Source organism: Notamacropus eugenii, chromosome 4, assembly GCF_028372415.1.
Source record: "Notamacropus eugenii isolate mMacEug1 chromosome 4, mMacEug1.pri_v2, whole genome shotgun sequence".
NCBI lineage: Eukaryota > Metazoa > Chordata > Mammalia > Diprotodontia > Macropodidae > Notamacropus > Notamacropus eugenii.
In genome coordinates this window covers 74,886,560-74,911,469 of record NC_092875.1, presented here as the reverse complement: position 1 = coordinate 74,911,469, position 24,910 = coordinate 74,886,560, and the positions used below count along the sequence as shown (strand labels likewise).

The 24,910-nt window shown below is 45.3% G+C and overlaps 1 protein-coding gene across 4 annotated transcripts; it reads left to right on the top strand.

Moving 5' to 3' along the window:
• Positions 1-5,445: 5,445 nt before the first annotated feature.
• LOC140499949 (general transcription factor IIF subunit 1-like) lies at positions 5,446-13,036 on the top strand. 4 transcript variants are annotated; one of them, XM_072602005.1, is made up of 13 exons: positions 5,446-5,564; positions 6,806-6,852; positions 6,958-7,030; positions 7,485-7,678; positions 8,013-8,183; positions 9,045-9,232; positions 9,337-9,487; positions 9,581-9,645; positions 10,962-11,081; positions 11,600-11,676; positions 11,772-11,910; positions 12,537-12,663; positions 12,748-13,036. In XM_072602005.1, the coding sequence occupies exons 3-13, from the start codon at positions 6,983-6,985 to the stop codon at positions 12,950-12,952; spliced, it is 1,485 nt and encodes a 494-aa protein (XP_072458106.1). In that variant the 5' UTR covers positions 5,446-5,564; positions 6,806-6,852; positions 6,958-6,982; the 3' UTR covers positions 12,953-13,036. The 4 variants fall into 4 exon arrangements, with proteins under 4 accessions (XP_072458106.1, XP_072458108.1, XP_072458105.1 ...); XM_072602007.1 differs by having other exon boundaries at positions 5,515-5,564; positions 6,958-7,106; XM_072602004.1 differs by lacking the exon at positions 5,446-5,564 and adding an exon at positions 5,766-5,986.
• Positions 13,037-24,910: the final 11,874 nt, after the last annotated feature.

The following is a 24,910-nucleotide window of genomic DNA, read 5'->3' as shown; positions in this document are numbered from 1 at the left end:
ATTTGTTTAATATGATTGTACATGTATGGTCTATATCAGATTGCACGCTACCTTGGAGAAAGGGAAGGGGAAATGGGAGAAGGAAATTTAAAATTCAAAATCTTGTAAAAGTGAATGTTGAAAACTAAAAATTTTTTTTTAAACTCAGCTCTTAGTTTTTATCAAATCAATAATTTTTTTGTTTTTAATTTTGTCAGTTTCTTCTTTGATCTTTATAATTTCTATTTTTGTGTTTAGTGGGAATTTTTGCCTTTCCAGTTTTTCTTTAAAATGTTGCATGTCCAATTAATCCATTCTTTCTCTTTTATTAATAAAAGTGTGTAATAATATACATTTCCCCCTAAAAATTGTTTTCGCTATCTTCCCAATTTTTTAGCATGTTGTCTCGTTGTCATCATTTTCTTTGATGAAATTTTCCATAGTTTCCATGATTTGCTCTTCGGCCCAGAAATTCTTTAATATTTAATTATGCAGTGTCCTTTTAAGTTTGAATCCCTTTATCAAATGCCTTTTATTGGTTATAATTTGTATTGCATTGTGGTCAGTAAATATGTTTAATATTTCTGCATAGTTTTATGATACTTTTATGTCCTAGCATATAGCCATTTTTTGTATGTAGCAGAGAAATATTATATATACATACACACACACACAAACACATATTCTTTTCTATTCCTAACCACTAATTGCCACAGATCTATATGTCTAACATTTCTGAAATTCTACTAACTTTTTTCTTATCTTTTTAAAAAAATATTTCTCCAGATTATTAAAGGGGCACATAAAAAATCTTGATTTTAGTTTTACCGTCTATTTCTTTCCATAATTTGATTCACTTTTCATTGAACTACTCAAATGCTTTGCCATTTGAAGCATATATTAAGAATTTATATTATTTCATTTTATAGTTCCCTTAAGTGTAATATAGTTATTCCCTTTAAACAAACCTATTTTTATTGTTGTCTTGTCTGAAATTATGGTTGCCACTCTTAATTTTAAAAATTTCACCTGAAACATAATAAATTATGCTCCAGTCAATTTATCAATCAGTAAACCTTTATTCAGTGTCCACGATGTTTTTAAAGCTGGGAATACAAAGAGTCAAAAAGTCCCTCATTTTAACTCTGTGGATCTTTTTATTTCAAATATGTTTCTTGTAAGTGGTTTTTTGTTAGAGTCTAGTTTCTAATATATTCTACTGCTCTCCTCAGTTTTGTAGGTGAGTTCATCTCATTCTCATGAATAGTTATAATTAATTCTATATTTCCCTCCATTAGATCTACTTACATTTTCCTCTCTTCTCCTCCCCCCCAAGTTTTCTCTTAAATTGCTTCTTTCATTATTTCCTATTGGGTAATAGCATGCTTTTGTAAATTCTTTTAATATATACATCCTTTCTTTGATATCCTTCAGGTATAGAAATAGTAGTGGTATTATAGCATTGACTTTTTGGATACTTCTTTCCATATTGTTTAGATATGTTAATAGTTCCACCAAAAGTACATTAGTATCCTGTTCTCCTATAGCCCCTCCAACACTTCTAATTTTTTTATGTCATTTTTGCCAATTTAATGAGGGTAAGGTGGAATCTACTATGAGTTTCCATCTCATAATATTTTTAATGTGCATTTCTCTAATTATCACTGATTTGGAGCATTTTTTTTCTTGTAGATATTGATAATGTGCTTCTCTTCAGTTGATTTTAGATTGGGACCCTTATTCCTTGAAATTTAAGTACTAACAAGGTTTTTTCATTTAGGTGAGACCAAGGGCTTCAGACTAGGACACTGAGAAAATATGATGTCCCACTATTTCTAAGAGAGAGCAGAGAGGCCTTGGTATCTTCCATGAAGGTAATTTTCATTCCTGGTCCCATCTTCTTTTCCCAATGCTAGACCTATAGACTTTAGATTCTACAGCTAAAAACTGCATTCTCTTTGTGAGCATATCCAAATGACATATGACTACCTTCTCTGCAGTCACAATAGAACACATATTTGCCCTCCTTGTGGTCTCCTGGCAACACTGTTGGCATATCATGCTAGCTGGCATGGTTTTGTTCACAGTTCCATCTCACCAGATTTTCTACAATCTTTGGTCCTCAAATGTACATCTACACTATGATTTCCTTGCCTGCCTCCATGGCTCATTCACAAGAGGTGAGGTTGGGTCTTCCCTTAGGCAGCTTTTCACCCATGCTTCATCTTGCAAATTGTGTCCATTAGGTATGTGAAAGATGTTGGAGGCTAATGCAGCCCAATGTCAACTAGATTCGGTTTTACCTCTGGGTTCTGTATCAAGCCACTGAGGTAATCATTCCACTCTAAACCCAAATGCTTCCTCAGACTTGACTGTTCTTTTCTATAGCAGTCTGTTTAGTTGTTTCTGTAGCATCCCACTGACCCCAAAATGTTTCTCCCGTTTTTGCATACAGGTTTGCCATAGGAGTCCAGGATGGGTATCTTTCAAGCCTTCTGCAAGTCCAAAAGCTGACCCTATGAGGCATTCAATGAAGGCACTCATCTTTTGTAATGCGGAGATCTGCTGGATTCCATGATGACTCAACTTTCCATATTTGTTTCTACAAAAATACATGCTACTTTATCAGAGGAGATTCCTAACTCCATTTAGGAATCCCTCTCTAATGATGCATTTTAATTAATTAGCACATTCAGACTGTCAAATATTTTGGTTAACGCTGTTTATAAATAAAAGTAAATATTTTAAACAAAGGTAAATATCTTTTTCCTGTGCCAAAAGGGAAAGGTTTCAGGTTACCAGGAGTACACATAGGAAGAAAGGAGATACAGAATTACAGCTTTGGGATTGTGTGTGTGTGTGTGTGTGTGTGTGAGGGGCCAAAAGTGTGCAACAAGGCAGGATCTGGCTGGAAATTCCTTGTGCCCACTTGCCCCATACAGTCTCACTTGCATTCTCCCAGTTCTCAAAGTTTCTTACTGCCTCATTTTCTCCAACTCCATGCAGCTTCTATATGCCTTGTCAGGAGCTGGGTTTTGGTCTAAGTTCCGCCTGTTGCAGAACTGACTTTTAAAAATCACCTTGAAGCATAGCTAACTGTGGTATGATGCTTCCTTTCCAATTCCCTCAGTGAGTTTAACAACATCCAATTATTCTCTTTATGTGATGAGGTCCTGGACTTTCAAAGACCAACACCATTACACTTAGATGAAGACACAGGTAGAATGCTTCTCAGACTTACAAATGACAAAAAAAGGGGGGGGGGGGGTTGGGAAACCTCTTCTCTCTAGGTTTCCAAGACCCTGATCTTTCCTTGTTCTCTTCCTACCTAACTGTTCCTTTTCAATTTACTTTGCTGGATCTTCAACCAGATCATACTCACTAACTACAGGCATCTCAATGGGCTCCATCCGGGGCCCTCTTCTCTTCTCCCTCAACGCTATTTTGTTTGGTGATCTTATTAACTCTTGTGGATTCAATTATCATCTCTGTGCAGATGATTCTCAGATTGATGCTGCCCCAACCTCTTTTCTGACCTCTCATCTCCAACTGCCTGCTGGATATGTCACACTGGATGTCCCATAGACATTAAACTCAACATGTCCAAAACTGAATTCATTATCTTTCCTCTGTACCCTCCCCCCTTTCAAATTTTCCACTTACTACTAAGAGTACCCCATCCTCCCAATCCCCCAGGCTTGAAACCTAGGTGTCATTTTGGATGCCTCATTCTCTCATTCCCACATCCAGTCTTTGGCCAAGGCCTGTTGATTTAATCTCCATAACAACTCTCAAATACCACCCCCTCCTTCTGTCCTCTGACATGGCCACCATCTTGGTGCAGGTCCTCATCTCCTTACACCTGAAATATTGCAATAGTGCATTGATTTGTCTCCCTGACAAGTCTTTCCCTATTGCATTCTATGCACTTAGATGGTAAAGAAATCTTCTTTAAAGTTCAAGCCTGACCCACAACTCAGTAAATTCCAGTACCAGCTTATCACCTCCAGCATCAGTACAAAATCCTCTGTTCTGCATTCAAAGTGCTTCATAACCTGGCCTCCTCCCTTTCCAGTTTCCTTACACTTTACGCATCCCCACTTACTCTTGGATAACTTGGGACACTGGACTCCTTATTGCTTCTCACACAGGACATTTTTTTTCACTGGCTGTCTTCCATATCTGGAATTCAATCCTTCCTCATATCTACCTCCTATCTTCCCTAGCTTCCTTGAAGTCCTAGTTAAAATCTCACTTTCTTCAATAGAGGTGTCAAACACATGGATCTGGTACGCCCCACATTCTCAAGTGCCATAGGATTAAAACATAATTAAAATAAATTGAAATGCAATTGGCAAATATTTAAAGAGATAAAACATATACTAAAACATAGATAATACTACATTTCAAAACTAAGTCAATATATAACCTGCAGGGACCTTTATGAACAGTTTAGTGCCACCTGTTTCTATTTGAGTTTGACAGCACTGTTCTACAGGAAGCCTAATTCTAATGTCTTCCCTCTATTGATTACTTCCCATTTATCCTGTATACAGCTTGCTTTTACATTGTTGTTTGAGTGCTGTCTCCCCCATCACACTGTGAGCTCCTGGAGAGCAGGGACCGTCTTCTGGCTTTTTTTATGCCTCGGGTGCTTAGTTCAGTGACTAGCACAGAGTAGGGATTTAATAAACATTTGCTGGCGGACTGATGGAATTTTAATACAGATAAGTGACAAATTCTATACTTGGATTGAAAAAAAATCAACTTGACAGGTTGAGGAAGACTATCAGTTCATCTGAAAAATCACCGTGTGATACGGCGTCCAAAAAGACTAATTTAGTCTTACGCTACATAGAGAAACGTGCAGCTTCTGGCAACAAGGTGACTGTCTTGCTGTACAGAGCACATCTGGAGTGGTGTGTTTCTGTCTGGGCATCACATTTTAGAAGAGGCATCGATGAGCTGGATGATATGATCCAGAGTGGAACTGGTACAGCGGAGGATTAGGTCCAAGGAATGGGGATGTTAATCTAGAAAAGATTCCGGGAGGGAGGCGGGGGGACAGGACAGTATTCCTAGTATTTGAAGGGCTGTTACTTGGGGAAAAGATTAGTCTTGTTCTATTTAGCTCCCAAGGGGGATAAATGGGTGGAAAGTGCAAAGAGAGTGATTCAAGTTTGCTAGAAGGAAAAACTTCCTAAGAGTTACGAGCGATCCCAAAGCCTCCCCTGGATGGATCAGCTCCCGTTCCATCGCCGGAGGTCTTTGAGCAGGGGCTGGCTGGGCTGGCTGGGACAGGTTGTGCTGCAAAGAGGGCTGGACCAAGCGCCCGGGAGGTCTTGGCAGGCTCCGAGACGTGGTTGCTGTTGCTTCAAGAACAGGGGGAGGTAGGGAGCGAGGAAAGGCTACAGTTGCCATGGTAACGAGGCCAGCAGAGTTACATCAGTGTGGGAAGGGGAGAAAGAGAGTACAGAATGTGCGCATCTGCGCACAGAGCTCCGCGGCCCGGCAAGGTCGAGGACTACGTTTCCCAAGATGCTCTGCGCTGAAGACACCCCGGGGAGGAACGCCGAGTCTGGAAGGTGCGGGGAGTCGGTAGCTTCATGAATAATTTACGACGCGCGAATGGCTCTCGTAATCACACCGAAGGTCTAGGAGGGAGGGGAAATGGGCCAAGAGAACCCAGGAAAGGGACTGAGCCTTCTAGAGAGGCGGACGTAGTAACACTGTCTGTGAGGGGTGCACACTCAGAGTCCCAGTAGGTTCACCAGGGGTGGAGGGGGTTGGGCCGCGCGAGGGCGGCGGGCGGTTGTCATGACGACGGAGTAGTCACTTCCGGATCCGGCCGTGGGGAATGCTGGGGCCCCGGAGCTTCAGTCCCGTCTTTTTTAAGCCGGTTTGGTGGCGACGTTGTAGAGCAGAGTGTCGGGAACCGTGTGTAGGGCACCGGGCCAGTCTGTACGGAGCAGTCCGGCCGCGCACCGCCCCGGCCATGACGACCCTGGTGGGTGAATGGGAGTGCTGCCAGTGCGCGATCAAGAGGGAGCGGGAGTGTGTGACCGTGGGGAGTGGGAGCGACTGGGGAGGGGGGGGGGCGGTGCAGGGGGCCTCGCCGCCGCCTGTCTGTCCGTGTGCAACAGGGGGTCTGTGTGTGGGAGCCTGGTCAGTGGGACGGGATGCCTGCGTGTGTGCACATGGGTGTGTGTCTGGACGTGTGAACCCGGTGAGTGGGAGCGGCTGGGGGTGGGGGTCAGCGGGGCGCCCCGCAGCCTGTCTGCCCGTGTGCAACAATGTATCTGTGCCTGGGAGCCTGGTCAGTGGGACAGGATGCCTGCGTGTGTGCACATGGGTGTGCGTCTGGGCATGTGAACCCTGTGAGTGCCAGTGGCGTCTGGGGCCGCCTGTGTCTGATCGCGAAGGAGGAGAGGATGAGAGGATTGTCAGTTCCAGTGGGGCCGCCTGTAGATGTGTGCCCAGACTTTCACACCAGCATTCGGATATCACCCACCTTCCTGATGTCTGTGCCTGCACGTCTGCCACCCTGCGTTCACTCATTTTTGTGTGTACCAGGCCTCCCTCCCTGAGAGGGCTAGCATGTCAGTACACCTAGGTCTTTGTATGTAGCAGTGCATCCCATGGCATGTCCCATGCAGATGGCAGGGATGCTGTGCCTGGGGGTGTTTTTAGCTTCAGTGTCCCTGCCCATGGACACCTGTGTTTTTAACTATTAGATGTGTGTCACCATGTGCAGCCTTGTATTTTAAACAGTTTCTCATAATTGTTGCCCAATTTTCTATGACTCTGTGTTTTTCTCTTTCTCCAGGGGACCAGCAGCCAGACTGTGACTGAATATGTTGTTCGAGTTCCCAAGTAAGTTCTTTTTGGGATGGGGTGGGATGATGGGGGGAGGTCCTCAAATCCCGGTCTTTCCTCCTTGCTGCCTTTCCTGGCCTGCTGACAGTTCTGTTCCTGCAGGAACAACCCCAAGAGGTACAATATCATGGCTTTCAACGCAGCTGACAAAGTGAACTTCTCCACCTGGCACCAGGTAAAAGTCTCGCATCCTGGCACTGGGCAGGAGCCTCAAGAAAATGGGCAAGGAGGCTTTGAGGTTGAATCAAAAGGTGAGGGTTGGTGGCTTCCAGGCCCAGGGGTATGAGGCCTGCATGAGGGCAACCTTCTAGCTCCATCTTTATCCCCAGTATACGTTAGCCACCTATTCTATGCTCAGCTTGTCACTATACCTTATGGGACATAAAAGAAATATAAGAAAAAGGCCTGCCACCACAGTGTGTAGTGAACTGCCAGATTGCTGAAATCTGTCATGACAGTGGGAGACACTGGGAGCCAGTCCATAAGAAATCCTGAAGCAGGCAGGGCTTGAGCAGAGCTTTGGACAGTGGAGGTGAATAGCATGAGGCCAGACTAGGTCACTCAGCTGGGTCTGGGGGAACTGAGTCCTTGCCAGGGGCTCTGGGATGAGGTGGCTTCCTTCACGTCAGGCCAAGATGGAGCGGGATCTGAGCAACAAGAAAATCTATCAGGAAGAAGAAATGCCAGAATCTGGGGCTGGCAGCGAGTTTAATCGAAAGCTCCGGGATGAGGCCAGGAGGAAGAAATATGGCATCATTCTCAAGGCCTTCAAGGCTGAGGACCAGCCCTGGCTACTCAAAGTCAATGGCAAAACAGGCAGGAGGTGAGTGGTGATTTTGCAAGCCTCCAGCTTATGCTCCTCACCCTCTGGCTCTGGCTTTTGTCCTTCCTGGAGGGAAAGCAGGCCAGGGAGCATTCTCCATGCTTTGGTGGATGAAAAACATGAGACCAGAAAAGGTCTCTGGTCCCAGGCAGCTCATGATCTGCCTGAGGCAAGGACCCAAGGCTCATGGCCCCCACCCTGGGCCATTTTCCTAACTGTGTCAGTGCCTGAGATTCAGATTTCTGTCCCTGTTGAACTGCAGCCAGGGCCTGCTGAGGGGGCTGGCCCTGGATGAGGGATGATGTCTGTGTCCTCTTTCCTGCTCCTGCTGCAGGTTCAAGGGAGTAAAGAAGGGTGGTGTGACAGAGAACACCTCCTACTACATCTTTACCCAGTGCCCTGATGGGGCCTTTGAAGCCTTCCCTGTGCACAACTGGTACAACTTCACTCCTCTGGCCCGGCACAGGACACTCACTGCAGAGGAGGCTGAGGAAGAATGGGAAAGGTGAGAAGGAGGGAGGAAGGGGGCAGCAGTCAGTCAGTCAGCAAGCACATGTTAAGTACTTCCTCTGTGATTGGCACTTTGCACTGGGGGTGCAAAGGAAGGCCAGGACAGCCCTTGTGCTCAGGGGAGACAGCGTGTGGAACCACTGCTTTACACCAGGTATGTCCAGCACAGAAGGTCAGCTATGGGTCCCCAGCTCTCACCCTCCTCAGCCTTTGCCTGATACTAGCTTTGTGACCCTCTAATGAACTTGCCATGACGTGGCTTGAATTCTTGTCATTTCTTTATATGTTATCTACCTCCTAGTGACACAGAACCACGTCCCTCCACATTCTGGGCCTTGGTCCATTCAACCTTTTTGTTCAGCAAAGAGAGTGGAGGCCTGAAAGTTTGCCCTAGGTCACAGAGGTAGTAATTGGAAAAATCCCCTTTCCACTATTGAGGTCTGAGGGATTTATGTCCCTTAACCCCTTTTCCTTCAGTTTCCTTAGCTATGAAATGAGGGAGTGGGCTGGATGGCTGCTGAGTTTGCTTCCTGCTGCAGGTCTGTGATGAAAGGATGTAACTGAAGATCACAACCAGGGATCATGCCTAGCTCTCCTGACTCCATATTAAGGGCTCTTGCTGCTCCCTCTTGCATTTGTGAGACACATACACACACACACACACACACACACACGCACACACACGCACACACACACACGCACATCACACACACACACACACCAAACAAACTAGACATAAGCCCTAAAGGGAAGGAGGAGACATCTGAGTGGGGCATGTTCAATCAGGGAAGGTTGCCTGGATGAGGGGGACTGTGCATCCTGGAGACCCTACATGACACATAGCCTTTTTTTGTAGGAGGAACAAAGTCTTGAACCACTTCAGCATCATGCAGCAACGTAGACTGAAGGACCAGGACCATGAGGAAGAGGAGGACGAGCATAAAGAGAAAAAGGGACGCAAGAAGCCCAGTGAGCTCCGTATCCATGACCTGGAGGATGACCTGGAGATGAGCTCTGATGACAGTGATGGCAGTGGGGAGGATGGTGAGGAGGGGGACTGGGGCTGGGCAGGGTGTGTGCAGGCAAAGGCCTCCAGAGGGTCAGTAGCCAGGACAGTGGAGGCCCTGACCCCATTCTGCTCTCCCCAGGGGAGAAGGTCCCCAAGACCAAGAAGAAGGCAGCTCCCTCCAGGGGGGGCAAGAAGAAGAAGAAGAAGGCCTCTGATGATGAGGCCTTTGAGGACAGTGATGATGGGGACTTTGAGGGTCAGGAGGTAGACTACATGTCAGATGGCTCCAGGTGAGAGAGACTGCCCCATTCCCCTTCTTCCCTTCAGACCTGCAGCTCAGGCCATACCACCTGCTCACCTGCAGCCTGTTCTTTCTCTTACAGTAGCTCTGAGGAGGAGGCAGTGGGGAAACCCAAGGTGGTCCAGCAGGAGGAAGATGGCCCTAAAGGTAAGTGTGGACCCAGGAACAGGGCCATCTCCCATTTTGTCTTCCCCTCTGAAGAGCAAGACATCCAGGTCACTTTAGTTCACCCAGTAGTGACTAAGTGCCATCCACTGAGGAGACTTATGTTTGTGAGAGAGGCCCTACCATCAGGGGCTTATATTCTACTGGTATCCAGACAGGTGCAAGGAGATTCAAAATAGATTTAGGGAGGGGGAAGCTGGGGAATGGGCTGGGAGTGGAAGTGCTAACAGTGGTGATCAGAAAAGGTCTCCAATGGGAAGGGTCTCTTGAGTAGAGAATTGAACAGAGCTGGGATCCCAGAAGGTGAAGGTCAAGAAGGGGAGGGATCCTGGACTGTGGGACAGCCTGTTCAGAGGCTCAGCTGTTGTGGGTAAAGAGCAGTAAATAGGCCAGTGTACTTGGGCCATAGAGCTTTGGAAGGGTATCATGTGAAATACATGGGTAAATGTGGGTTGGGACCAGGCTGAGAAGGACTTTAAGGGCCAGACAGGAGCTCCTACTTCAGCCTAGAAACAGGAGAAAACCCCTGAAGCTTCTTAAGTGAAGGGAGTGACATGGTTCCTTAGAAATCCTGTGATTTAGGTGTAGCAGTTTGGTAACTTTCTAGAGGGTGCCTAGGAGAGGGGAGAGATTGGGGTCAAGGAGACCAGTGGAGGCTGGTGCAGCAGTCCAGGTGAGAAAGGGTGAGCATCTGAATTAGGAAAGGAGAGGAGAACAACGTGAGAAATAGAGGAAAGGAATAGACAAGACTTGACAACTGAGTGCATGTGAGTGGTGAGGGAGAGGAAAGAGTGGAATGTGACTTGAAGCTTGTGAAGCTGGCAGCACCTGAGCTCTTAAAAGAACTTGAGAACATTTTTTTTAAATAGGGAAGTTAGAAAGAGGAAGTGGGTTTTAGGGGGCATGTGATGAATTCTGCTTTAGTCCTGTTGAGTTGGAAATGGAGATGCAGCCTCCAGTTGGAAAAAGAAAAGGGTAGTGATGTTTAACAATTAAGAGATCACTGGTAACCTGGAGGAGAGTGGGCTCAAAATTGAGTCCATTTGGCTTCCCAAAGTCAGACCCCTGCAAGGGGCTGAGAAGGGAGTGGCAGGTGAGGAAGTCTGTGAGGAAGGCTGGGAAAGGGAGGAGAGAGATGGAGGCCTGGAGCTGGAGAGGATGGTCAGGTCCAGTGAAGGGGCTTTAATTGGGGTAGATCTGGGTGTGTTTGTGGGCAGCAGGGAAGGAAAGCCAGTGGCTGAGGTGAGAGAGCAGGCTGGAGTCACTGGCCCTGGAGGGAACTCTTGCTTCTCTCCCAGGCATAGATGAACAAAGTGAAAGCAGTGAAGAGAGTGAGGAGGAAAAACCACCAGAGGAGGAAGAGAAGGAGGAGGAAGATAAGAAGGCCCCCACCCCACAGGAGAAGAAGAGGAGGAAAGGTGAGTGTGGTTGGGAGAAGGCATTTGGTCTTGTCCTTCTGCAGTGTGCCCCAAGCTGCCTCTCTCCTTTCCTAGATGCCCTCTGTGGGTAACAGGGGCAGCTCCTCTTCCCTTCAGGGGCCCTGCACTCATTGCTGCCCATCCCCTCCACTCTCCCCTGAGCTCTTTGGGAAAATGTCCTTTGCTCCCAGTCTTGTCTTTGGAGGTCACATCAGTCCCCCAGGCATCTCTGCCTCCAGCTTTTACTGGCTGGCAGAAGCAATTGGAATGAGCCCAGTTCCACACATTTATTAAGGTTAATAGTAATTGAAGGCAACTGTTGATTCTTTACATGCCAGAGTCTAGGGTCTGCCACTAGACTAACTCCCTGAGGACAGAACCCAAGGGAGGTGGCCCTTTGCCTGTGGACAGCCTGGCATGGGCTGTGTTGGTTGGGGAGTGAAGGGAAAGGGAGTTCGGGGATGGGGAAGACTAAGAATCTCAGGGCACAGGGCTCAGGCTCCTCTTTGACCCCTCAGGAGACAGCAGCGAGGAGTCAGAGACCTCTGAGGAGAGTGACATTGACAACGAGGCATCCTCAGCCCTCTTCATGACAGTGAGTATGGCCTAGTGGGACACAAAGCTGGACAGGGGCTGGCTTGTCTGTCTTTTCCCTTGGCTCAGCCTCCCTTCCCCATACCATTTCTGCAGAAGAAGAAGACGCCCCCCAAGAGGGAACGGAAGGCCTCAGGCAGCAGCTCCAGGGGAGATAGCCGCCCAGGCACCCCCAGCGTGGACAGCGGCAGCACGTCCTCCACCCTTCGGGCAGCTGCCAACAAGCTGGAGCAAGGTGAGCCAAGTGTGGTGCTGGTTCTGCCCCCATGTGTCTCTTCTGACAGTCTTGGTAGGCCTTTTCACACCTGGAACTTCACTTTTCCCAAACACTCCCAGCTTTTCTCTTAGGGCTAGTTCTGTTATCCCCACCTGAGAGCAGAGGCTGAGGCCCAGGGACAGTGAGGGAGAGGCCACACTTACCCAGGGATCTTCCTTCTCTTGGGGCTATCTCCAAGCCAAAACAGCTCCCCTGGTTTTATGGTGCTGTGGGGGGTGCAGGGTGTTGCCCACCCCTGGGAAGGGCATAGTCCCACTGTACTCTGCCTCTGCAATAGTGTGCTCAGTTCTGGGGCCACCTCTTGTGGACAGCATTGACCTTGTGGGAGAACACACCCAGAGGAAGATGGCCAGGGTGGTGTAGGTCCTGGAAAGAAGGCCCTACAAGAACCAGCTAAGGACACTGAGACCCAGGGAGGTTCTGTAAGTGGCAGGGCTGGCATTTGTATCTTGATCCTCTAATTCCAAATGAGTCTTCAGAGAGGGACCAGAAGACCACTTAGGAGGAGTCCTGAAGAGCAGAGAAGCCCGATCCCTGAGAGACCCCTGCAGCTCAGACACTGTGGTTTTGGTGTTTTCATGCAGGGAAGCGCCAGATGGGACCCAGTGATACACCTGCTGCCAAGCGCCTGAGGTTAGATGGTGGGCCCCAGAGCATCTCGGGGAAGTCCACCCCCCAGCCCCAGTCTGGCAAATCCACGCCCAGCAGTGGGTGAGTGTCAGTGAATTCTGGGGCCTAGGGGCTGGGTCAGGCACGAGGACCCCAGCCCCCTGACTTGGGTGTTCCTCCTCACAGTGATGTGCAGGTGACAGAGGATGCAGTGAGACGCTACCTGACCCGAAAGCCCATGACCACCAAAGACCTGCTGAAGAAATTCCAGACCAAAAAGACAGGGCTGAGCAGTGACCAGACAGTCAACGTGCTGGCCCAGATCCTGAAGCGCCTCAACCCTGAACGCAAAATGATCAATGACAAGATGCACTTCTCCCTCAAGGAGTGAGGCCCAGGGGCCTCAGACTGGACACAGGTGATCCCCGGACCTGCCCTCCATCCCTGGGGGGAATAAAGCTGCTTGGGGGTTTTCTCTCTGGCTCTGTGTGACTTCTTGCATTGAGGAGACCAGGACTCACAGCATTATGGCTTTTGGAGCCAGAGTGACTTGAGACTATCTGCTCCAACTCCCTGACTCTCCAGATAGGGAAACTGAGCCCCACAGAGGGAAAGGGTCTGGTCTAGTGACACACAGGCAGTGAACAGAGCTCAGACCTTGTGACTGTAAATCCACTGCCCCCCTTCCTGGTCCCCACAGGGATAGCCTTCCATCAGGGGATTCAGTCTGCAGTGCAGGTGTGGAAACTTCCTCTTCCCACACTCTACTTGGCTGCTATTGGGAATGTCTGGGATATCAGGCTAATTCTGGGGAAATGCCTGGCATTCCAGGAGGAGACTCTCCTGTTCCCCATCTCCTCATCCACCTTATATGGGAACATCCAGGTGGGCTCTTCTGAACCCATCTCACCTCATCACCCCACTCCCTCCCAAATACAGGCCTTGCTTTCAGGGTCAGGGTCTGGTCCTCTTATCAGGAACCCTGAAGGGCTCAGGGGGCTCCCCAGTCCTCACTCTGCCTTCCCCCTCAAACAGCTGTGGAAGAGCTCCAAGTTCCCTGGTCTAATCTGTGGCTCAGTGAAGGGAAAATGTGGGGCTGTGATGGGGTGTTTCCTGTTTTGATGTTGGAGTAGCCAGGCCCGGAGACAGGGCCATGATGCTTTAATCCCCCTGCTCAAATTGGAGCCTGGAACCTAGAAAGGTTGGAGGAGGGATTTCCCATCGTCTGTTGAACACGTGGTCTTTCTGCTCCCTTCTCCCTCTCCCTAGACATTTGCTTTTCTCCTTCACAGATCCAGGATTCCTTAAATAATTCTCCCTCCTTCAGAGAATAGGAAAGGATTAGTAAAGAGTGACTTCTTTTGGACCAAGGGTTAGATTAGTAATCTCTGACCTTCCTCTACCTTTTGTGGCTGTCCCAAATTGTGGGGAGAACTCTTTCACCCTGAACTTTAGAAAGCCATGGGCTGCATCTTGACTCTGACCCAACTAATGAGGAGTAGGGAGGATGCAGGGGCTAAATTCTCATCTTGGAGTTCACACTCACATTATTTAGGGGATATTGGAAAGAAGGTTGGGACCCCCATCATGATGCCAGGGATACAGGGTCCCAGCCTGGTAAGAAGGGTTCCTACAAAGAGGGGGATAGTTTGATTTTGAAAGTAAGCAGTGCTGAAGGGATCTATCATCTCTCTAAACTGCCTAACCCATAGAGAAAATTACTTCATCCCTTCTCCTAGCCATTACTGATGGTCTGGGAGGGTATAAGTGCCAGGTTAAATGGATGCTGGCAATGGGGAAAAAAGCATGGCTACGTGCTCCCAAGTCTGCGTTCTCGTCTCTAGTCTCATCTTCAGGAAGAAGGGGCTGAATGGGTAAGGGTTTATATTGCGGGCCACCCTTTCAGAAATGACCAGCCTCTTTTGAAGGTAATGGGATGGAACCCTCCAGTCTCTAGATTTTATGCAATCTATAACTCCTTATGGACCTGATGCCTCTTCTGTTCTGCTCCTGTTGATTCTATCTCAGTCTTGGGGACCTGCTTTCTGTCTTTGGAACTCTGGGCCCACATCTGAGAAATTGTCTTTAGCTCCTGAATTCTTGATTCACTCCTCAGCACAGTAGCTACCTCCAGCTAAGGACTAAGAGGTCCTGGCTGGGTACGTGCTCCTCAGCTGCAGTTCAGAATTGTGTCCCTGGACATGTGAGTTTTCCTTCTTGTCTGATTTATGCAAGTTTGTGCCTCAGGCTACAACCCAGGAACCCTTAGGGTCTTCTCCCAGTTTGATTTTTTTTTTTTTATTCAAGGAGCCATCCCTTGAGCAACTACTTAAAGAGGCCTATTCATTGAATGGGTGTATCTCACTCAAAGTGAGAATGCTAGAAGACCTTAGCCTGAAAGGGCCAGGGTCTCACTTTGTATCCTGGGCCATCTCCAGTCATCCTGATGAAAATCAGGCCACTGGACCCAGATGGCTCAGGAAAAGAAAGTGAGGTTGGTGACTTGCACAGCCCTCCCTCATTCAAATCAAAGTCAACTGCAAAGTCATGTCTTCTTGATGTCATGGTCCTCCTCAAGAATGAAGGACAAATACAACAACAACTCACAGCTCTATATTGGAGACCTTTGATTTCTTCAAAGAAGAGACTATTATTTGTCACCTGCTGCAAAGAGCTACTCCATTCTCCTGCTCGGCTGATTGGTTGCTACTCTTAGGCCACCGAAACAGTGCTAAACTCTTTTAGTGAAAGCAGAGACCCTAAGCCTGGGGTCCACAGGTCACCCTTTATGACTAGACTGAGGCAATATTAGCTCTTTCAACGAAACCAGTTCCCTTAAGCCTAGGATCTAAAGAACTATTCAAGTCAGCTCTCACCTAGGCTCAGAGGGGTTTCCTAGGTCTGAAGCTGTGGGCAGGTGGTGACAAAATACTTGCCTTTTCTCATCCTAGATAGCTCTTCAAATTGCTGATGAGTTCTCTCTTCTCCAATTAGCTTTCAAAAGCAAATCCATCCTCCAATCAGATCAACTCCCAGCAGCAGGCAGACCTTCCTTATGCTTAGTTGGACTCAGGTGGAAGCAATTCAGTGATGATGAGCTGCTCCAAAATGAAACAAATGCCCCAAGTTCCTTCTCTCTTCTCCCCCACTCCCTCTCCATTCTCATCACCCTCTTCTCAGTGACTGATTCTTGCCCCAAAGCAGGATTTCCTAGTGTGAAGTGACTCCTTTACCATGGACTGAGAAACCAAAATGCACATTTTTCTCAGAGCCACCACAGACAAGCAATGTACAGGTGTCCCAAAATTACTGAACAGTCCTAGTTATCAGGGTGTCTAAGCTATCAAACTCAAAGGCCACACAACAGTCATGTGTAAATGAGTTGCTAGGGAACATTTGGACCATCTTTATCTTCAGTATGTCCTTTTTCCATGAGGGCATGCTTTCTCTCAGGTCTCAGTATTACTTGTGTTTCTGCTTAAGGACTGAGAGACTGCTTTTCTCAGTGTTTCTCACACAAATGTCCTTTTTTATGCCCCCTTTCAATAAATAATGTCCAAAGAAGAAAGGCACCACCTTACAGCATAATACAGTAATAGGAGGTTATGATGGTGTAACCTTGGAGACCAGCACCTGCCTGTTAGTGGGTAGAAAATTCCCCAATGTTCCTCTACTCAATTCTTTGGGAGAGCATTTAGGATACACATACACACAGAAAGTGTTTAAATATATTTCATACAAACTTTACATTATTTTAGACCTCTTGTGCTCTTTTCATCACTTGGCATTCCTGGACACCTTGCTTCCCCAGAAGACACTGAAATTCTTAGCCATTCTTCTTGGTACTGCTTATACCACCTCCCATGTACCCTGGTCTTGATGAGTGAGTTTTTGCTTCTCTTTGCTGCCATCAGTCAGGATCTTCTCCTATGGGTCCAGATTTTACCACTAAATCCATATCCTGGTAACTATTAACTAGATTGCCAATGAGATCATTCTCTCTCCTTCCTCAAGGAGTTTAGTGCCTAGTTCATAGTCTGTCTCTATACCAACCAGATGTAGGAATGGGGAGGTTAGAATTTTTGAAGGAATATTAACTTGAATGTTGAAGTCCAAGTTGATATGTCTTCAAAAATCCTATCCTCCCAATTCCTATATCTACTCAGTTCCTATGACCTCCTCTGATCCACTTTAGCTATATAGAGGGATAGTTTGACCCTTATTTCCTCTAACTTCTGCTTGAAATTTAGCATTTCCTTCAGTTATTTAAAAACATTATTCCAAAAAAGAGTTCATAGACTTTGCCAGGCTGCCAAAGAAATCCCTGACAACACACACAAAAACCTATCCTTTACATTTGGGAGAAGGGGGAAGTGGTGGCAGATCCTCTTCACCTACAGACAATATAGATGTACTGATGGACTTAAATGCTCTGCCAGTCAATATTTGGCTTGACACAAATCAGCAGAGGATTTCCAAACAAGATGAGTAAATTGTCAGTTGGAATCTCATGAAGTCAATGTCCTCTTACTGTAAGAAGCATAGACCCACATGGAAGGATCTTGGTACTTTCATGCAATGCTAGTGATGAAGAGTCCATTTAGCAGAACTTGAGGGTAGCCTTCTGCTAATGGACTTCCAGACAAACTCAGTCTCTGGTCTGCATGAGATGACAAGAGTTCCTCTGGTTCTATGGGCAAGGTAGCTTATAATGTGTATGGAAGACTTTGACACATTTCATCAATGCCTTACAATAATTCAAGCTAATGCCATCAACCAGCTGTGGCCCAGAGACTTGGCTGCCCATTATGATCTTATGTTCAAAGAGTGTGGGTTTCCAGTTGGTAACAGAACACATGCTACTGAGGACAAAACATTTGACCATTGAAATTTAGGTTCAGCACAAATTTTAACCATTTTATTATGATTTTTAATTTAATTTTATCTTTCTGTAGCTTCAGGTCTTATGGGCATTGAAAATGTTGGGTTTTCAATGCTTCTCAGATTTTTTTACAGACCTTTCAAAACACCCAGGATCAGAGATTATTCTCCTTTTACCAGAAACCATGAGCAGAGTTACAGAGATCCAAGTAAACCAAATGAAACAAACGAACCATAGTTAGGACTTGACAAACCATTTTGAAGGTCTCCACAGCCAATCAATATTAGGTCTGAGACTGGCCCCCTTAGAAACACTTCTTCTCCAGGGTTCCCAGCTGAGGAAGTAGATGTGAATGAATGCCCCCTTGCACAGCCCTCCCTCACTCAAAGTCGACTGCAAAGTCATGTCATCATCTTGATGTCATGGTCCTCTTCGAGAATGAAGGACAAATGCAACAACAATAACCACATTTTTAATCAAGAAATCTCTGTTGCAGTCAGAAACTCACTAGCTGCTGTGGTTGCCATGTTTGTACTGATCAGCCCCTATTCACTGTTCTGTTAGCTCTCCCTCTTATGTCCTAGCAGGTCTTCTTTGATGTATTAAGTTATTTTAGGGGACTAGCCTTGTTTGTGTGATTATTCCAGAAGAGTTGGAGAGGGAGAAAAAAATTGATCTGAAAAAAAGCAAAACCACAATCAAGCATCCAGCATTCAGCTGAGTGTGGAAACTGACCTTGGGCAGTCCTCACCCATAGCAGTCAAACAGTGGATGCTACCTGGAAACTCACCAACTTTATGGGGCTGGGGTTGACCTCATTCTACACTGGTCCAAGGTTATGAAGGGAAGATATAAAGACCAGAGAAAATGATTTGTAATTTATTACATGAAACCATAAATTCTCTCTAGATCTTATTCCTTATTTAGAAACCATAAATACTCTCCAGACTTATTATTCCTTAACTAGCCAAAGAGAGGGAGAGAAAGAAAGAGGAGAAAGGGTGAGAAAGAAAGAAAGAGAGGGAGGGAGGGAGAGGGAAGGGGAAGAGAGAAGAAAGGAGAGAGAAAAGGAAAGAGAAGAAAGAGAGGGAAATGAGAGAGAAGACAGAAAGAGAGGGAAAGAGGAAAGAGACAAGGAGGGAGAGAGAGAAGGGAGAAGAGGGAGAAAGAAGGGAAAAAGTGGTAGAGGTAGAAGAAAGAGGCAAAGAGTTTAAAGGGATGAAGAAGGGAAAGAGAGAAGGGAGAAAGAGAGAGAAGAGAAAAAGGGAGAAAAAGAAAGGGAGAGAGGAAAAAGAAGGGAGAGAAAAAAGAGAAGGAAGGAGGGAGAAAGAAGAGAGAGAAGAGAGGAGAGAAAGAAGGAGAAAAGAGAATGGAGAAAGAGGGGGAGAGGAGGGAGAAAGGGAGAGAAGAGAAGCAGAGAGGAGGAGGGAAAAAGAGAGGAGAAGTATTGCACTTTGTGGGTTCTCTTGAGCTCTGCTCCTCTCGCTTTTGACTCTGTGCCACAAGGGGGCTTCATCCACTTCATTTACCTCCCTAAAAATATTTTGCATGCAAAATTCTACATCATGCTCCATGACAAGATAGTTCTGGGATGGAGGGTGTTAGCATTTGGGCAGATTAGGAAAGGCTTTATGTGGAAGGTGATACTTCAGCAGAGACTTGAAGAAAGCAAGGAATTCTTAGAGGTGAGGAGGGAGGATGTTCTAGGCATAGGGGTCAGCCGGTGTAAAGGCACAGAGACTTGAGGTAAGGAACCTAATTAGGAAGCCATTTTAATAATACAGCCTGGAGGCAATGACTCTTGGACTGAGGTGGTGGCTACATGAGCAGTGAGAAGATGGATGTGACAGGTGTTAGAGGTAGACTTGGGAAGGTTTGATAACTGATTGGAGATGTGGGGTTAAAGGGATGAGTTGAGGATAGTGCCAAAGTTATGAGCCTGGGAGAAAGGAAGAATAATGTGGCCTTCAGTGGGAGATTGGGGTGACATGTTTTATTAAGCACCTACTATGTTCCAGGTATTGTGCTAAGTGCTTTACAAATATTACCTCATTTGAGCCTCATGAGGCAGGTGCTATTAATGATCCATTTTACAACTGAAGAAACTGGGACAGACAGAGGTTAAGTGATATGCCCAGGGTCACACAGCTGCTAAGTGTCTGAGGTCAGATTTGAACTCAGGTCTTCCTGACTCTAGACATAGCACTGTACCTTATAACTATATGTCCATACATCGGGAAGTTTGGCATTGGGTATTTTTTGGCGGGTGGGGTAGGAAAGAGAGATGATGAATTCCATTTTGAACATATTGATTATTGTTAAGTCAGGGTTAAGTGACTTGCTTAGGGTCACACAGCTAGTAAAGGTCTGAAGCCAAATTTGAGCTCAGGTCCTCCTAACTTCAGGGATGATGCTCTATCTACTGAGCCACTTATACCCTGACATTTATTCTGAGATATCTATGGGACAACTAGTACAAAATGTCCTATAGGCAATTGATGATGCAAAACTGTAACTCAGAAGAGAGGTGAGGGCTGGATAAATCATTTTCATTGAGATGATAGTTGAACTCATGAGCTGATGAGAGAGAGAAATAGAGATAGAAAAGAAGGACCCAGGGAGCAGAGCCAAGATGGAGGAGAAAAGGCAGGAACTCACCTGAGCTCTCCCCCAAACCTCTCCAAACACCTTTAAATAATGCCATAAAACAATCCCTGGAGCTGCAAAACCCACAAAAGGACAGGATGAAATAATTTTCCATCCAAAAACAACTTAGAAGGTTAACAGGAAAGGTGTGTTACACCTGGATGAGAGTGGAGCACAGTCCAGTGCAGGCCATGCCAGCACAGACCCAGCCCCAGCAAGCCAGGGAATAGACCTTGGGAGCCATTAAATCAGTAGTGACAGCAGCTACTTCCAGAGCTCTTAGTCCATAGAGGGTAAGGGGGCCAAATAACTGGCCAGAAGGAGATTACAGGGGTCTCTTTGCTAGCACTGAGGCAGGCTTCTGTTATTTTGCTCATATTTGAATCTGGGTGACAGTTCTAGGGTGAAGAGGAGCACCAGCACACTCCAGCTTGCAACCGCTGGACCAGGACCCTCGTCACAGTTCCAAGGCAAAAAAGAGTGCTTGTGGTCACTCACAGAGCAGGAGAGTAGTAAACAAACATCTTCTTAGATCACATTGCATTGAAAGAATTGAGAACTTACAGGTCTCTAGAAGCAGCTCTGAAAATAGCTGCACAAAACCCCTGAAGGTTGGAACAGTGTGCCCTCCACCCTGGAAGCAGAGTCCTACTTCAACAAAGAGTTAAATGGCAAGAAATAGGCTGGGAAAATGAGCAAACGAGAAAAAAAATTCTGACCAGAAAGTTACTATGGTGACAAGGAAGGTCAAAACACACACTCAAAAGGAGAGAACAAAGTCAAAGACTCCAAAAAAAGCATGAATTGGAAAAGAAGGGCTCAGGACACGGCCCTGGAACTTCTGACTGACTAATACAAGAATGACCAGGCTTAAATCTGTTTTAGGACAATCCAAGGTTGTCTGTGTCCTTCAGATTTATGGTCTCTATGAGTGATTCACTATAACATGAGAAAGGAATTTCTTAATTGCATAGGTTGTAAATACAATAAGGTAACAGAGTTGACAGAGTTTCAATTGAAATTACCACCCAGGATATCTATGTTTTCTTTACCATTAACATATCATAACTTAGTAAATGTCCACAAACTATTAAGATGTGGGAAAAGTCCCATTATTCAAGATAGTATCTTGGGTTAATGGTCTCATAAAGTATGCTAAGTCAGCCCCATCTGACCTTGTTGACATAGGAAGAGGTATTCTCTGAGTTTACTTCAGAGAACAAAGAGACTTTTGGGTCCAGGCTCTTCTTCTGATTGATTAATTCAAGCTCTGGCCCTTATTAAAGTCCAAAATTTATATTAAATGATTATTAGGGGAAACCACCTGGAAAAATCGAGGGCACATGTGAAGTGATTAGCCTTGGCCAGAGGTAGGTCCGCTGAATGATCAGAGCCTGAAGAAAAGGCGAGATTGTTCCACTGCGGCTGCCAGCTGGGGCATGCTAGTACTCCTTCTCACCCTCACAAAGAGAGATGAAGAGAAAGGGAGGAGAAGCTGGTGGTAAATGATTTCAGTTTTTCCAGTCAAGTAAGAGGTGAAGCTGATTGGTTGAGAGCATGGGAGTAAGGAAAGATATGGAAGGCTTAAGAAGAGAAAATTCAGAATAGCCATAGTGGGGAATGGGATTAGGAATCACTCCGATCTTCCTTGTAATTTACATTCAGCTAGAACTGTTTTAATTTATGGATAGGCTATTCTTTACTCCCCACTCTACTCCCCCCTGGCAGCTCTCAGGCATTTCCTCCTTGCATGATGGATAGTTGTTCTTTGTCCTTCCTTCTCAATGACATTAGGAGGGTGACGTCTTGACTTACTTGTGAAATGGATTTAAGTGAGGCAGTCATCAGTCTGACTCTCTCCTCCAAAGTCATCAAAGTCTGGTGTTAAGACAAAGGTCAAGACAACTGACCAGAGCCCAGGATGCGGAGGGTGAGCTTGGCCTTTCTAAACGAGATCTTCCCCATATCTCAGTTTGTCTGAGGCAATGCCCGTTGAATGACTAAGGGCTTGGTAAGAATTGAGACAGAAGACAGCTCAATTGTCCATCACCAAGTTATCAACCTGGGAGAGGAAGACTCTGAGTTTCTGGCCAGAACAGAAAACAATTGCTCTACGTTCACTCTAAACCACCAAAACCTAAGCAATTAGCTACAGAGGCTTGGTTTGGGGACTATTATTGGCCATTCAGCGAAAACCGAAGTGATTTGGGTTTAAAGGCATAGTCAAGTAGTTCAATGTGAAAAAAATGGGCTTTTTAAAAGCCTGGTTTTTTTTTTTCCAGAGGTATATTTCAAGAAATTATAAAATGCTTAGGACAAAAAGTAAATTGTGAAATTTTGAAGAAAAGGAGAAGGAGGAGGAGGAAGAGAATGAGGAGAAGGAAAAGAAGGAGGAGGAGGAGGAGGAGGAGGAGGAGAAAAAGGAGACAGAGGAGGAGAAATAGCCTTCCCACCTTCTGCTCAAATTGGCAAGTTGCCAGAGGGAAGCTGCTACCATTCTCAGATAGCATGATAAAGGTCGTTAATACAAAACGCTCTACAAAAAAACTTGGCTTACACCTTCCCACAAGTATACACAGAATCCAGGGTAGAGAAAGCTTAAACTTAGGCCATAATGGTAGGGAGGCACACATGTAAAACTACATGTGACAAAAGTTTAATTAACACCACCTTCTCTGAAAGTCCCTCTCTCCATGCAGAGACCCCCACCCTTTGGTGGCGGTGGTGGTCCTTTATTCTCAAAGAGGACCAATTTGTCAATGGATGATTTGTCGATTTAAACATTTTTGACCAGGGACAAAGTGACTTTGTTCCTCTCCAGGCTCCACTCCCAACTTTCCAGTCTTTCTCTATAGTAACCCAGACCTGGCATTGCCCTCCTCCTTTCTTTATCTCCATTTAATGTGTTGGAAGCACCTTGACATGACGGATTTTCTTTCTTTCTGCTTCTATTTGTACTCCTGATACTTAATACAGTTTCTGGCATGTAGTAAGAACTGAATAAATACATGCCTATTGACTTGTTGATATCATAAACAATAAGCAGGGCAAATTTTACAATTCCAGGGTTTCCATCTCACATAGCAAGTTGCAGTGCTCACAACAAAAGCAGAATGCCATCGTCTAATAGCAATGTCAATAGAAATCTGGTTTGGTTGACGGTTGTAAGAGAATACATGAAAAATTTTAGGGCTCACTCAGAATTTAGATTTCCAGGAGACAAATCTCCAAATTCATCATTTAAATACATTATAGGCAACCTATTTCACATTTATTATATTTCAAATAGTCCTGGTTCTTATGAACTGCTCTGCCTTTTACTCAGAACAAAATGCCATATGCTCTTTATGTTCTAAAAAGTGACCCTATAAGTTCATCGCTGCAAAAGAAAAAACTTAGGAAATCTGGATAAAGTTAGTCTCAAATTAACTCAGTAAATTGCTTCCTGTCTGGTGAAAGGAGACTAACAGGACTCAGATACCCTCTAGCATTTTGTGCAGAGAACCTCATATATAAATTTGTAAGATCCACATAGCCCGTTAGTCATAATTAAACAGAAACTTTGAAGTCCAAATGTAATGTTCTGATTACCGTATTCAAAGGGTAATTAAAATATAAGGCATTTCTGATTTCAATTAAATTTTTTTAAAAATTCTGAATTTACTAAACAATTTCTGTCCCCCAAAAGAGAAAATTTCCATATATAATGTAGAATAGAAAAAGATGATTTTATGTAAAAATGATGAATTTCTATTATGTACAGTTTGTTTTCTTTTTTAGAAGTGTGTGATAAGTTCAACACATTCCTTTCAAAGCTGTCCTCCTAGTCTCTCTGTGAACTTCCTTCTGTTTTCATCAGGGCATTAAAAAAAAAGTTTCAATGATTTTCTTTCCTTTTCTTTTCTTTTCTTTTGGCAACTCAACCACTAGTTTCCCTCCACTTTCTAAAATAGCGCTCCAAATCCACCACCCTTGTGAGAAATAGACATAGTCAAGCACTATGAATGCATACATCTGTCATAGGCTAGATGAATGTATTGCTCTGCACCTTAAGCCCATCCTTCCTCTGTCAGGAGGTGGGATCAAAGCTTCTTCAAAGGTCCTCTGTAGTCATGGCTGGAAATTTTTCAGTATTGTCATTGCTGTGTAAACTGTTCTCCTGGTTCTGCTCACTTCAACCTGCATCAGTTCATGCAAGTCTTAATAGGTTTCTTGATTTCAATTTATTTCCAAGCTTAATAAAGACCTTGTATTAGTCCCTGTGTTTATAAAAAGTCCTGATTGCTTTTCCTACTCTTGGAGAATCAGGAATTGAAGTTACTACAATCTCTGATTGATACTTATTATGATTTTCTTCCAATGTCTAGAATATACCCTTAAAGTTCCTATTAACTTTAATTAAATTTCAGGGTTTCACTGTGCAAGCTCAAACTTCCTTATAATTTTTCTTTAAGGCAGGTATTGGTCTAGCCCCACTCTGGAGGTGGAATACATCCCCATGCCCCTTATCATTCTCAGGTACAATAAAGGCTTTATGGTTGCCTCTTTTCTCTGCCAATCACTTACACTCATCCTGGATTCCCCCTATTTTTAGGGCCTCAGTGACAAGGATCTCAGTTCCATTTAATCATTTACCATCAGGCAACTTTTTACAAAGAGATATTTATCTCAGAGGTAGAAAGAGCAAATGTACAAACATGTCCCTTAACCTCTTTGGGGGGATAAGTTCCTCCTACACTCCCTCAGTTTAGAGAGGTAGGTGGGAATAAGCTCATATTTTAACTCAGTTTCTACATGGCATTGTTCCCACCAAGTTCACAT

Excerpts from the sequence above, each read along its gene's own strand:
- LOC140499949 (XM_072602004.1), top strand. The coding sequence starts at position 5,837 with ATGCTGGGGCCCCGGAGCTTCAGTCCCGTCTTTTTTAAGCCGGTTTGG. Across the intron at positions 9,233-9,336 it reads TGATGGCAGTGGGGAGGATG|GGGAGAAGGTCCCCAAGACC; the intron begins GTGAGGAGGGGG and ends TGCTCTCCCCAG. Across the intron at positions 9,488-9,580 it reads TACATGTCAGATGGCTCCAG|TAGCTCTGAGGAGGAGGCAG; the intron begins GTGAGAGAGACT and ends TTTCTCTTACAG.